Here is a 14043-nt window from a genome sequence, read left to right as displayed (position 1 = left end):
ATTAAACTCTTAGGACTCATCTGTAGAATGATTTGAGACTCAAGAGCAGGGCACATGGCAACTTAGTGTTATCCCCTTTTCATCCCATCAAGAAAAGACAAAGTTTTTAACTCCTCACATGGATTCTAACCATTTTGTCCTTTCCCTTTGCAGGGACCCGGTGGCCTTAGTCTTTCAGGTGGAACGGTGTGCGACATGGGAAAGAAAACCAAGCGGACAGCTGACAGTTCTTCTTCAGAGGATGAGGAGGAGTACGTTGTGGAGAAGGTGCTAGACAGGCGCGTGGTTAAGGGACAAGTGGAATATCTACTGAAGTGGAAAGGCTTTTCTGAGTAAGTTCCTTTTTTTCCCCAGGCGTTGGGACTCTGTAGAGATAGATACCTTTGGTTTACTTCCTTAGGAATCACAAGCATCTTTGTCTTTTTCTTCCCCCTCCTGCACTCTTCCTAAGAGTTAGAAGACACAGCAGTAAAGAAAACAAAATCTCTCCGCTTGTGGAGCTTACGTTCTAATGATACTGCTTTTGAAAGGCAGTATAATGAATTGGTTAGGAGCCCAGACTCAGGAGTCAGATTGCCTGGGTCTAGATTCTAACTCCACTGCTTATGATACAAACTGGATGGCCTTGGCTAATTTCCTTAATCATTTTATCTCCTCAGTGAAATAAGGATAAACAGTAGTGCTTATAAGGCCAGGCGTGGCGGCTTGCACTCTAATCTGAGCACTTTGGGAGGCTGAGGCGGGCGGATCACCTGAGGTCAGGAGTTTGAGACCAGCCTGGCCAACATGGCAAAACCCCGTCTACTAAAAATAAAAAAATTAGGTCTGGTGGCAGGTCCCTGTAATCCCAGCTACTCCAGAGGCTGAGGTAGGAGAATCACTTAAACCCAGGAGGCGGAGGTTGCAGTGAGCCAAGATCGCGCCACTGCACTCCAGCCTAGGTGACTGTGTTTTTAGTAGAGGCAGGGTTTTGTCATGTTACTCAGGCTGGTCTTGAACTTCCAGGCTCAAGCGAGCCACCTGCCTTGGCCTCCCAAAGTGCGGGGATTACAGGCGTGAGCCACCGTGCCCAGCCGTGAAATTAATTTTAATAATTTTTATTTAACCTAATACATGAAAAATACTATTTCAGCGTTAATCAGTACAAAAGTTATTAATGAAATTTTTGTGTGTGTGTGTGCCAAGACTTGAAAATACGGGATATATTTTATACTTTATAGTGCATCTCCATTCAAACTAGCTGCATTTCAAATAGGCACATGTGGCTAGTGGTTACCATATTGGATGGCACAGCTCTGCAGTATAGGACCTAAATACACTAAAAGATACAGTGGTTTACCAATACTTTTGCATAAAGGCTAGGTGTCAAGAACCTTTGAAACATACTGGAGGTTATTTCATTACATGAATCAAGGTTTCTCATCTGGAGAATTATTGGCGTTGTAGGTGGGATCATTCATGCATTGCAGGATGCTTAGCATCTCTAGCACCCAGAGTGCAAGTATGGGTAGCACAACAATCAGAAGATGCCCTCTGTTTCTAGAGAGGAGTGGTATCACAGCTTCCACTAGAGATGAGAACTGTTAAGTTTGAGAGACCTCTAGAGCACTATAACAGATAGGAACTAAAGTAACACCAGAAGATTTTGAAGATGTTTATTGGGCCCATTGAATCACCACTGGAAATATTTGGGTGTTTGAAAGATACTTGAAACTCTTTCTCTGTCATTGAGCTACTGGTACCTTACCATAGATGAAAGGGGAAAACAAGGTTTGGGGTAGACAAATTAAACATTGGTCCTTTTTCAGAAATGCCCTGGATTTCATAAAAGACTGGAACAAATCAGCATTGTCTATAACTAAACGCCTACTTTGTGCTAGACAGTGATCAGATTCTACCTCTTGTGCTCTCTTTGATTCTCATAAAAGCATTTAGAGTCCAGGCATGGTGGTATGTACCTGTAGTCCCAGCTACTAGGGAGGTTGAAGTGGGAGGATTGCTTGAGTCCAGGAGTTCTGGGCTGTAGTGCACTAAACCGATCAGGTGTCTGCATTAAGTTTGGCATCAATATAGTGACCTCCTAGGAGTGAGGGCCACCAGGTTGCCTAAGTAGGAGTGAACCAGAGCAGGTCAGAACTCCCGTTTTGAGCATTAGTAGGATCATGCCTGTGAATAGCCACTGCACTCCTGTCTGGTTAACATAGCAAGACCCTTGCCTCTTCCAAAACTTTAATTATTTTTTTAATTTACATTTTTACATATTTTTATCTTTTTTTTTTTTTGAGACAGAGTCTTTCACTATCGCCCATGGCGCGATCTCGGCTCACTGCAACCTCCGCCTCCCGGGTTCAAGCGATTCTCCTGCCTCAGCCTCCCAAGTAGCTGGGATTACAGGTGCCCGCCACCACGCCCAGCTAACTTTTTGTATTTTTAGTAGAGACGGCATTTCACCATGTTGGCCAGGTTGGTCTCGAACTCCTGACCTTGTGATTCGCCCGCCTCAGCCTCCCAAAGTGCTGGGATTACAGGCATGAGCCACTGCGCCATGCCTTTTTATCTTTAAAATAGAGACAGGGTCTCACCGAGTTACCCAGGCTGGTCTCGCACTCTTGGGTTCAAGTGATCTGCCTGCCTTGGCCTCTTGAAGTGCTGGGATTATAGGTGTGAATCACTGTTCCTGACTAACCCAGGCTCTTTTTAAATCATACTATGTTGTCTTTTGGGTGGAAACTGAAGTAGAAGCAGCAGTACCAAAGTGTTAGGAAAAGGGATAATCGCATTATAGGACTGGCTTTCCTAGCTATCAGCAGACTCTTCCCAACCCCCAAGTGTATTCAGCTTGTGTAATAGTCTTTGTACACCTTTTGATATTGGTATGTTAATTTCCTCTGGGATGGGTCTGTGGGTTTTGGGGAAAGTTACCGTGTGAGGAATTTTTTTTCTTGACTTCTTTTCTTTTTTTGAGACAAGAGTTTCGCTCTTATTGCCCAGGCTGGTATGCAATGGCCTGATCTCGGCTCACTGCAACCTCCCTCTCCCGGGTTCAAAAGATTGTCCTGCCTCAGCCTCCCGGGCAGATGGGATTGCAGGTGCCTGCCACCACGCCCATCTAAATTTTGTATTTTTAGTAGAGATGGGGTTTCACCATGTTGGCCAGGATGGTCTCGACCTCCTGACCTCAGGTGATCCACCTGCTTCTGCCTCCCAAAGTGCTGGGATTAGAGACTTGAGCCGCCGTGCCCGGCCGAGGAATTTTTTTTCTGCTGAGAGAAGGGATATAAAGGAGAAACTTTCCCATATTAGCTCAAATGATTTAGAAATAAATTTTGTCTCAATATTATGTTCCTTTTGTAGAACATTTTTTAGGTCAAGAGTAAATAGCTCAGATTTTTCCATCTTTCTGCTTTCTACTTGAGTCAGGTTATTATGGCATGTGTTCAAATCATTCCCATCTAAAGAAACTTTTTTTTTTTTTTTTTTGAGATGGAGTTTCACTCTTGTTGCCCAGGCTGGAGTGCAATAGCTCGAACTCAGCTCACCACAACCTCCTGCCTCCCGGGTTCAAGCGATTCTCCCGCCTCAGTCTCCTGAGTAGCTGGGATTACAGGCAGGCGCCACCATGCCCAACTACTTCAGCCTCCCAAAGTACTGGGATTACATGCATGAGCCACCGTGCCTGGCTGAATTTTGGGTTTTTAAATAGCTTTATCAAGGTATAATTTAAACACCATAAAATTCACCCATTGAAATTGTACAATTCAGGCTGGATGCAGTGGCTCACACCCGTAATTCCAGCACTTTGAGTGGCCGAGGCAGGTGGATCACTTGAAGTCAGGAGTTCAAGACCAGCCTGGCCAACATGGTGAAACCCCGTCTCTACTAAAAATACAAAAATTGGTGGTGCATGCCTGTAATCCCAGTTACCGGGGAGGCTGAGGCCAGAGAATCACTTGAACCCAGGAGACGGAGGTTGCAGTGAGCCGATATCACACCACTGCACTCCAGCCTGCAAGACAGAGTGAGACTCCATCTCAAAAAAAAAAAAAAAAATTGTACAATTCAGTGATTTTTTTTTTTTTTTTTTTTTGAGACAGTATCTCACTCCGTTACCCAGGTGGGAGTGCAGTGGTGCAATCACAGTTCACTGCAGCCTCAACCTTCTGGGCTCAAGGGATCCTCTTATTTCAGCCTCCCAAGTAGCTGGGACTACAGGTGCAAGCCACCATGCCTGAGTAATTTTTAAATCTTCTGTGGAGACGGAGTCTTGCTATGTTGCTTAGGCTGGTCTTGAACTGGTGGGCTCAAGTGATCTGCTCACCTTGGCCTCCCAAAGTGCTGACGCTTACAGGCGTGAGCCACTGCGCCCAGCCCAGTTAAATTATTTTTTTTTTTTTGAGATGGAGTCTCACTCTGTTGCCCAGACTGGAATGCAGTGGTGCAATCTTGGCTCACTACAACCGCAGCCTCCCAGATTCAAGCAGTTCTCATGCCCTAGCCTCCTGAGTAGCTGGGACTGCAGGTGTGCACCACCAAGCCCAGCTAATTTTTGTATTTTTAGTGGAGACAGGGTTTTGCAATATTGACCAGGCTGGTCTCGAAGTCCTGAGTGCCTCTCAGAGTGCTGGGATTACAGGCGTTAGCCACTGTGACTGGCTCCAATTAAATGATTTGCAGTAAATTTATAGAGCTACGCAACCACCACTGTGATCCAGTTTCAGAACATTTTCGTGTCCCCCAAAATTCTCTTGATTCCCATTTGTAGTTAATTACAACTCCCTCCCTCAGCCCCAGGCAATCACTGATCTGCTATTTTTTTTTTGGGGGGACAGAGTCTGGCTTTTTCGCCCAGGCAGGAGTGCGGTGGCACAATCTCAGCTCACTGCAACCTCCCCTTCCCGGGCTCAAGCAGTTCTCCTGCCTCAGCCTCCCAAGTAGCTGGGACTACAGATGTGTACCACCACACCAAGCTAATTTTTGTAATTTTAGTAGAGACACAGTTTCACTGTGTTGGCCAGGCTGACCTCAAACTCCTGACCTCAAGTGATCTGCCTGCCTTGGCCTCTCAGAGTGCTGAGATTACAGGTGTGAGCCACCGTGCCTGGCTGATCTGCTTTGTGTCTCTATAAATTTGTCTTTCCCAGACATTTCATGTAAATGGAATTAGACAGTATGTAGTATCTTGTGTCTTATTTCTTTCACTTAGTATAATGTTTTTGGGGTTCTTCCAAGTTGTAGCATGTTTTAATATTTTGCTTATTGTTGTTGGATAATATTCCTTTGTATGGATATACCACATTTTGTTTTTCCATGTCACCATCCATTGATGAACATTTGAATTTGTTTTGTTTTTGGCTATTAAAATGCTGCTATAAACAACTGTAAATAAGTCTTTGTGTGGGTTTTTTTTTTTTTTTTTTCATTTTTCCTGGGTAGAAATCTAGGATCAAATTTGTTATCTTCTTTAAAGCATAGGGTTTCTCTGTCCTTTTTGTCTGAATGTCCTCTTTGAAATAAGGCATTGGATTTTTTTCCTCATTCTTCCCCCCCACTTTTTTTTTTTTAATTTTCCCATTTTTCTTACCCAGGGAGCACAATACTTGGGAACCTGAGAAAAACTTGGATTGCCCTGAGCTAATTTCTGAATTTATGAAAAAGTATAAGAAGATGAAGGAGGGCGAAAATAATAAACCCAGAGAGAAGTCAGAAAGTAACAAGAGGAAATCCAGTTTCTCAAACAGTGCCGATGATATCAAATCTAAAAAAAAGAGAGAGGTAAGCTTCCTTTCCTTTTTTCCCCACAAACTATTCTTTTGCCACCAAAATAATAATAATAAATAAAAGTATCATATTTTGGTTATTTCTATTGTAAGGATGGACCTATAAGGTAAATTGTTGAACAAAAGAGCTTCCAGGGAGGTATGTTGATTACAGCTCCCTCTCCTGGCTAAGTGAGAAATGTAATTTGTGGCCACTGAATTGTATTAAGGGGGCAAAATTAAATCTTTGTAAAATGTTAAACCACTCCTCTGCCTTCTCCATAAGTAGAAGACTTAGTTATCTTAGAGAAGGAGGATCATTGGTGAATTTTTTAAGAATAGAAAGGGGCTTTGAAATGTTTTGTTTTGTTTTGAGACAGAGTCTTGCTCTGTTCCCCAGGCTGGAGTGCAGTGGCTCGATCTCAGCTCACTGCAATCTCCGCCTCCTGGCTTCAAGCGATTCTCATGCCTCAGTAGTAGCTGGGATTACAGGCACGTGCCACCACGCCTGGCTGATTTTTTTTTTTTTGAGACGGAGTCTCACTCTGTCGCCCAGGCCGGAGTGCAAGTGGCGCTATCTTGGCTCTCTGCAAGCTCCGCCTCCCGGGTTTACGCCATTCTCCGACCTCAGCCTCCCGAGTAGCTGGGACTACAGGCGCCCACCACCACGTCCAGCTAATTTTTTTGTATTTTTAGTAGAGACGGGGTTTTACCATGTTAGCCAGGATGGTCTTGATAATTTTTGTATTTTTAGTAGAGATGGGGTTTCGCCATGTTGGTCAGGCTGGTCTTGAACTCCTGACCTCGTGATCCGCCTGCCTCGGCCTCCCAAAGTGTTGAGATTATAGACGTGAGCCACCATGCCCAGCCGGGGCTTTGAAATGTTTACCACTTTACTTCCTTTTTTCTTTTTTTTTGGAGACAGAATATCGCGCTGTCGCCCAGGCTTGAGTGCAATAGTGCGATCTTGGCTCACTGGAACCTCTACCTCCTGTGTTCAAGCAGTTCTCCTGCCTCAGCCTCCCAAGTAGCTGGGATTACAGGCACACGCCACCATGCCCAGCTAATTTTTTGTATCTTTAGTAGAGACGGGGTTTCACCATGTTGGCCGGGCTCATTTCAAACCCCTTACCGTGTGATCCACCCACCTTGGCCTCCCAAAGTGTTGGGATTACAGGCGTGAGCCACTGCGCCTGGCCCTTTCTTTTGTTCCAGTGATAGCATTTGCTTTCAATCCTTGATAATCTGTTTTTTGCAGTGAAAATCATATAATATACAATTAAATATTTATTTATTTATTTTGAGACAGAGTCTTGCTCTGTCACTCAGGCTGGAGTGCATGGGCGTGATCTCGGCTTACTGCAATCTTCACCTCCTGGGTTCAAGTGATTCTCCTGTTTCAGCCTCCTGAGTAGTTGGGATTACAGGCATGTGCCACCATAGCCAGCTAATTTTTGTATTTTTATTTTCTTTTTTATTTATTTATTTTTTTGAGACAGAGTTTCACTCTTGTTGCCCAGGCTGGAGTTCAATAGCATGATCTTGGCTCACTGCACCCTCCGTCTCCTGGGTTCAAGTGATTCTCCTGCCTCAACCTTCCAGAGTAGCTAGGATTACAGGCATGCACCACCATGCCCAGCTCATTTTGTATTTTTAGTAGAGAGGGTGTTTCTCCATGTTGGTCAGGCTGGTCTTGAACTCCCTAACTCAGGTGATCCACCTGCTTTGGCCTCCCAAAGTGTTGGGATTACAGGTGTGAGCCGCCATGCCTGGCTCAATTAACAATTTTAAAATGTACAGTTCAGTGGCATTTATATTCTCTTGATCTATTATTTCTACATACTTGGCGTACAAAATTAATTTTTGTCTTTTGAATCTTCAGTTTGGGAAGTGTATTTATGAAATTTTGGTTTGATTTAGTTGCTTTAATCCTTCTGATCTTTAGCTCTCAAGTAAGTAGCATAAGCGCTGTTATTGCTTCTCTCTTTTTTCATCTGTGTGTGCGTGCATAAATACACACACTCTACCACCTCCTCCCGCCCCCAGCTTCCACTCCTTTTATTTATTTCAAGGTTATGAAGCCTTTTGTGGTGAAGGATGTATCATACACTTTACATTTCATAAAAGCGTAAGTCTACTTCGGAATCTTCCAGCCTTCCAGAGTAGCTGCCACAATCATCCCTATGTATCTTCATTCTAATTAGATTTATACCTTTCTAGAGCATCAGTTTTCAACCCTGGCTACACATTATAATCACCTGGGGGGTATGTTAAAAAAAAAAATCTCCAGTGCCTAAGGTGCACCCCAGACCAGTAAAATTAGAATTTTTTTTTTTTTTTTTTGAGACATAGTCTCACTCTGTTGCCCAGGCTGGAGTGCAGTGGCGCAATCTCACTGCAACCTCTGCTCTTGGGTTCAAGCGATTCTCCTGCTTCAGCCTCCCTAGTAGCTGGGACTACAGGCACATGCCACCATGCCTGGCTAATTTTTTGTATTTTTAGTAAAGATGGGGTTTCACCGTGTTAGCCAAAATGGTCTCAATCTCCTGACCTCATGATCCGCCCGTCTTGGCCTCTCAAAGTGTTGTGATTACAGGCGTGAGCCACCACACCTGGCCTCTGTCATTTTTAAAAAGGAGCAGTCTGAGTAAGCTGGGTTAGAGCCACTGGCCAGTGCAGAGAGTTTTGTTCCTAGGCCAGGTTCTGAAGCTGCCGACCTTGAAAACAACCCCCACATGTCCCTCACATCATAATGTTCATCTGGGGCCCCTGATAGCATTCTTAGCAGTACTGGCTGCTGTCAGGTAGACAGCTGGAAAGATAGGTGATTGTATGTTTTAAAGATATACGAGGGGATTGTGTTTCTTTCTTAAGACCACTGGAGAAGAAATTTGTTAGTTTGCATTATGCCTGATTTAAGATTACTGCCTGTATGATGATTTTAGCATTTTCTTCACCCCGGCTCCTTTTCAGCAGCTTGAACGTTTTTCTTCCATTCGCCTCCTCTTCCCTCCCTATGTAGCAAACTGTTTTCAGTTGCCAGTTATGATTTACAACTTAGTCCATGTGCCAGCATTCCAGCTGTGAGCAGCTGTGTGCACATCTGGGAACTTCTTCCCCTTAAGGGCCCCCAAAAGAGGCTATGTTTTTACAAGTCAGTATCTCTCATTGATCCACGCATGGAATTTCCTTCAAATTGTGGATTTTGGTATCTTTGGGGACGACCTGGACCCCAAATGCTTTGTATGTCTCAGTGGAAAGCAGGTGAACATAAGATCAAAGAGATTTTATTATGAAAATCGGGCAGTAGAGATTTAGTTCATTTGGGCAACTCTAAATCTTTTTTTTGTGTTGCCACTAGAGAGGCTAGCATTATCTTCCATAATAAAGTTTTTTCAAATTACCTAGTTTGGGCCGGGTGCGGTGGCTCACGCCTGTAATCCCAGCACTTTGGGAGGCTGAGGCATGTGGATCACTTGAGGCCAGGAGTTCAAGACCAGTGTGGTCAACATGGTGAAACCCCGTCTCGACTAAAAATACAAAAAATTAGCCAGGCGTAGCCAGGTGCTATGGCTCACATCTGTAATCTCAGCACTTTGGGAGGCCGAGGCGGGGCGGATCACCTGAGGCTAGGAGTTTGAGACCAGCCTGGCCAACGTGGTGAGACCCCTGTCTCTACTAAAAATGGAAAAATTAGCCAAGTGTGGTGGCACGCACCTGTAATCCCAACTACTCAGGAGGCTGAGGCAGAAGAATCGCTTGAATCTAGGAGGCAGAGGTTGCAGTGAGCTGAGATTGTGGCACTGCACTCCAGCCTGGGCAACAGAGCGAGACTCTGTCTCGGAAAAAAAAAAAAAAAATTAGCCAGGGGTGGTGGCAGGCACCTATGATCCCAGCTACTGGGGAAACTGAGGCAGGAGACTCACTTGAACCTGGAAGGTGGAGGTTGCAGTGAGTTGAGATTGCACCACTGCACTTTAACCTAGGCAACAGAGGGAGACTGTCTAAAAAAGAAATTACCTGGCTTGTATAAAATTTTGCTTTTTGGCTCTCATCAGTGTTACTACACATGGATTTGAACCTGTGCTCCTTGTCTAGATTGTATTACTGCATTTAGACCAAGTTTCAATACTCATCTCATGAATTATCAAATTTTTTCTTTCTTAAGAGACAGGTTCTCACTATGTTGCCCACCATGGAGCACAGTGGCATGATCATAGCTCACTGCAGCCTTGAACTCCTGGGCCCAAGGGATCCTCCCACCTCAGCCTCCTGAGTCGGAGTAGCACACTTTAGGCGTGCACCAGTGTGCCCAGCTAATTTGCAGAGACAGTTGCCCATGTTGGTCTCCCGTTCCTAGTCTCAAGCAATCCTATGTCAGCCTCCCAAAGTGCTGGGATTACAGGCGTGAGTCACTGCACCAGGCCAGTTTTTTGTTTTTGTTTTTGTTTTCAGTCACAGTCCAGTTCTGCCTTCTAATGCTAACAATCATCTACATCCAGAGGGAATAGGCACTGACCAGGGCCTTCTCTCTAACCAAGCATATAGGTATTGGTGTTTGTGATCTCTGAAATTTTGCTATTTAATAGTATTGGACTTACATAATTCTTACCTCTATTTGTCCATAAATACAGGTGACTGAAATGTGTCAAAATTATTGTTTAGTGTTAAGGTAAACTAAAAGTCTAAAAAAATAAAGATTGAGAGAGAGGTAGTATATTTGAAGTTTGTAAAATGAAAAGATATAGTTAGGGTAAACATGGTATTTTTTATCATTTCAGAAGCTTATTTACAATATTAAGGAGATTCCAAGTGAGTGGGTTTAGAGGAATTCCTAGATGTTGACTCCAGCGTATCTGTCTTTTCCTTCCCCTTTTTTTTGGGGGCAGGGGGGACGGAGTCTTGCTATGTTGCCCAGGCTGGAATGCAGTGGTGGGGTCTCGGCTCACTGCAACCTCCGCATCCCAGGTTCAAGCACTTCTCCTGCCTCAGCCTCCCGAGTAGCTGGGGTTACAGGCACCTGCCACCATGCCTGGCTAATTTTTTGTATTTTTAGTAGAGATGGGGTTTCACCATGTTGGCCAGGCTGGTCTTGAACTCCTAAGCTTGTGATTCGCCCGCCTCGGCCTCCCAAAGTGCTGAGATTACAGGTGTGAGCCACCATGCCTCTGACTCCGGAGTATCTTTTAGGACATTAGAGACTTTTAGGGTTCACCACCAGTCTTCTGGAGGAATTCCAGGAAAGATAATCACGTCTTACAAAAATATCTCTTGGCATCACTGTCACTTCATTGTCACTGTCAGTACTTAGTATTAAGTTCTAAAAATTTTTCTGAATTGGTGAAAGAAATGATATCAGGAGATATTAACTTAGGTTATGTTTTGTTGAGCCTAGAAGGAGGGAGTTTCTTTACTCTTTCCACAAGCTGTAACCTTTCTTTATCTTCTGTTTATAGCAGAGCAATGATATCGCTCGGGGCTTTGAGAGAGGACTGGAACCAGAAAAGATCATTGGGGCAACAGATTCCTGTGGTGATTTAATGTTCCTAATGAAATGGTGAGAGAGATTTGGCTTCGCTTTACAATTGTGTTTCTTCGCCAGTGACTTGAATTTGTGTGGAAGATAGGGTGGCAAGACTGCATATTCCCAAACCATGAATTTTGAATGTCAGAGATCTTTTTTTTTTTTTTTTTTTTTGAGACAGTGTTTCGCCCTTTGTTGTCCATGCTGGGGTACAGTGGCGCGATCTCACTCAGCTCACTGCAACCTCTGCCTCCTGGGTTCAAGTGATTCTCCTGTCTCATCCTCCCGAGTAGCTGGGATTACAGGTGCCCGCCACCACGCCTGGCTAATTTTTGTATTTTTATTTTTTATTTATTTATTTATTTTTTTTTGAGATGAAGTCTCTTGTTGCCCAGGCTGGAGTGCAATGGTGCGATCTCGGCTTACCACAACCTCCGCCTCCGGGTTCAAGCGATACTCCTGCCTCAGCTTCCCAAGTAGCTGGGATTACAGGCATGTGCCATCATACCTGGCTAATTTTATATTTTTAGTAGAGACAGGGTTTCTCTATATTGGTCAGGCTGGTCTCAAACTCCCGACCTCAAGTAATCCGCCTGCCTTGGCCTCCCAAAGTGCTGGGATTACAGGCGTGAGCCACTGCGCCTGGCCCATTTTTGTATTTTTAGTAGAGACAGGGTTTTGCTGTGTTGGCCAGGCTGGTCTTGAACTCCTGGAATGTCAGAGATCCTTAACTGATACCAATTATTGGTGTTAAATGGGAATTATGCTTCAGAATGTATTGCTATTAAGCCAAATTATAGTACTACATATCAGAAAAAAAGGTAAATTTGAGGTAGAAAATATATAAAGGTCGGGTGCAGTGGCTTACACCTGTAATCCCAACACTTTGGGTGGCCAAGGCAGGCGGATCGCTTGGGGTCAGGAGTTCGAGGCTAGCCTGGTTAACATGGTGAACTCCCATCTCTACTAAAAATACAAAAATTAGCTGGGCATGGTGACGCATGCCTGTAGTCCAACTACTTGAGAGGCTGAGGAAGGATAATTGCTTGAACCTGGGAGGCAGAGGTTGCAGTGAGCTGAGATCGAGCCTTTGCACTCCTGCCTGAGAGACAGAGCAAGACTCTGTCTCTTAAAAAAATATATATATATATGTGTGTGTGTATATATATGTGTGTATATATATGTGTGTGTATATGTGTGTGTGTGTGTATATATATATATATATATATATAAACATGACTTAACCATTTGTTTACACAGTTCTGAATTACTTACTGTAAGACCATGGGCCTGTGACCCTGGGCTAGGAATCAAATGAGGCTTTCTGCCATCACTGAGGGCCAAACCTGCTGAATAATGTCTAAAAGAGAAAAATAATCTCAACAAAAAGCATTAAAGCTAATACTGGCCAAAGCACAAGTTATTTCATCCAGTAGAGAGAGGATGGCTTTTAGATGAAAAGGAAGTAGTTCTTCTCAATTTGATTTCTTTTTTTTTTTTGAGACAGAGTCTCTTTCGCCTGGAGTGCAGTGGCGCGATCTTGGTTCACTGTAGTCTCCGCCTCCCGGGTTCAAGTGATTCTCCTGCCTCAGCCTCCCAAGTAGCTGGGATTACAGGCGCCTACCACCATGCCTGGCTAATTTTTGTATTTTTAGTAGAGATGGGGTTTTGCCATGTTGGTCAGGCTGGTCTCGAACTTCTGACCTCAAGCAATCTGCCTGCCTTGGCCTCCCAAAGTGCTGGGATGACAGGCGTGAGCCACTGCGCCCAGCCCTAATTTGATTTCTTAAAGACAGGGTGATTTATGGTGTGGTTCTCACTACCTCTCTGTTTCCAAGTATTCTGAATTTGTGATACATAGAGGGTTTGTGTTGCAGTGCCACTAAAGAAACATGTTACCTTAAAAGTTGTATAATCAAGGCCGGGCGCGGTGGCTCATGTCTGTAATCCCAGCACTTTGGAAGGCTGAGACGCTGAGACGGGCGGATCACAAGGTCAAGAGATCGAGACCATCCTGGTTAACGGTGAAACCCTGTCTCTACTAAAAATACAAAAAAAATTAGCCGGGCTTGGTGGAAGGCGCCTGTAGTCCCAGCTACTCAGGAAGCTGAGGCTGGAGAATGGCGTGAACCCGGGAGGCGGAGCTTGCAGTGAGCCGAGATCTTGTCACTGCACTCCAGCCTGGGCAACAGAGCGAGACTCTGTCTCAAAAAAAAAAAAAAAGTTGTATAATCAAAAGGCTTAACATTTTATCTGATGAGAATACTGCTGGTAAATTACCCAGAAACCTGTATTTGAAGAATTGCCATATTCTGTCAGAAGTAAGGAGCTATATGGACTGCTTGTTTTGTTTTGTTTTTTGAGACAGAGTCTTGCTTTATCACCCAGGCTGGAGTGCAGTGGTACCATCTCGGCTCACTGCAACCTTCGCCTCCCAGGTTCAAGCAGTTCTCATCCCTCAGCCACCTAAGTAGCTGGGATTATAGGCATGCGCCACCACACCTGGGTAATTTTTATATTTTTAGTAGAGACAGGATTTCATCATGTTGGCCAGGCTGGTCTCGAACTCCTGAGCTCAAGCAATCCACCTGCCTCGGCTTCCCAAACTGCTGGGATTACAGGTGTGAGCCACCACGCCAAGGCTGGACTGCTTTTTAAAAATTTTATTTTAGACAGTGTCTCACCCTGTCACCCAGGCTGGAGTGCACTGGCGTGATCACAGCTCACTGCAGCCTTGACCTCCTGAGCTCAAGTTATCCTCCT

General features: G+C 44.5%; 1 protein-coding gene across 5 annotated transcripts in view; it reads left to right on the top strand.

Moving 5' to 3' along the window:
• The window catches only part of CBX5 (chromobox 5), a 48849-nt gene that overhangs the window by 22321 nt on the left and 12485 nt on the right, over positions 1-14043 (top strand). For 3 of the 5 annotated variants that reach the window (XM_024256593.2, XM_002823340.6, XM_054528071.1), the window contains exons 2-4: positions 154-332; positions 5586-5772; positions 11213-11313. In XM_024256593.2, coding sequence (XP_024112361.1) covers positions 196-332; positions 5586-5772; positions 11213-11313 — 425 coding nt within the window. In that variant the 5' untranslated portion in view covers positions 154-195. The remainder of the gene's footprint in view (positions 1-153; positions 333-5585; positions 5773-11212; positions 11314-14043) is intronic. The other 2 variants (XM_024256594.2, XM_063711817.1) reach the window with 1 other exon arrangement.

This window comes from Pongo abelii, chromosome 10, assembly GCF_028885655.2.
Source record: "Pongo abelii isolate AG06213 chromosome 10, NHGRI_mPonAbe1-v2.0_pri, whole genome shotgun sequence".
Classification (NCBI taxonomy): domain Eukaryota; kingdom Metazoa; phylum Chordata; class Mammalia; order Primates; family Hominidae; genus Pongo; species Pongo abelii.
The sequence above is the reverse complement of the archived record's forward strand: the minus strand, read 5'-3'. Positions and strand labels throughout refer to the sequence as shown.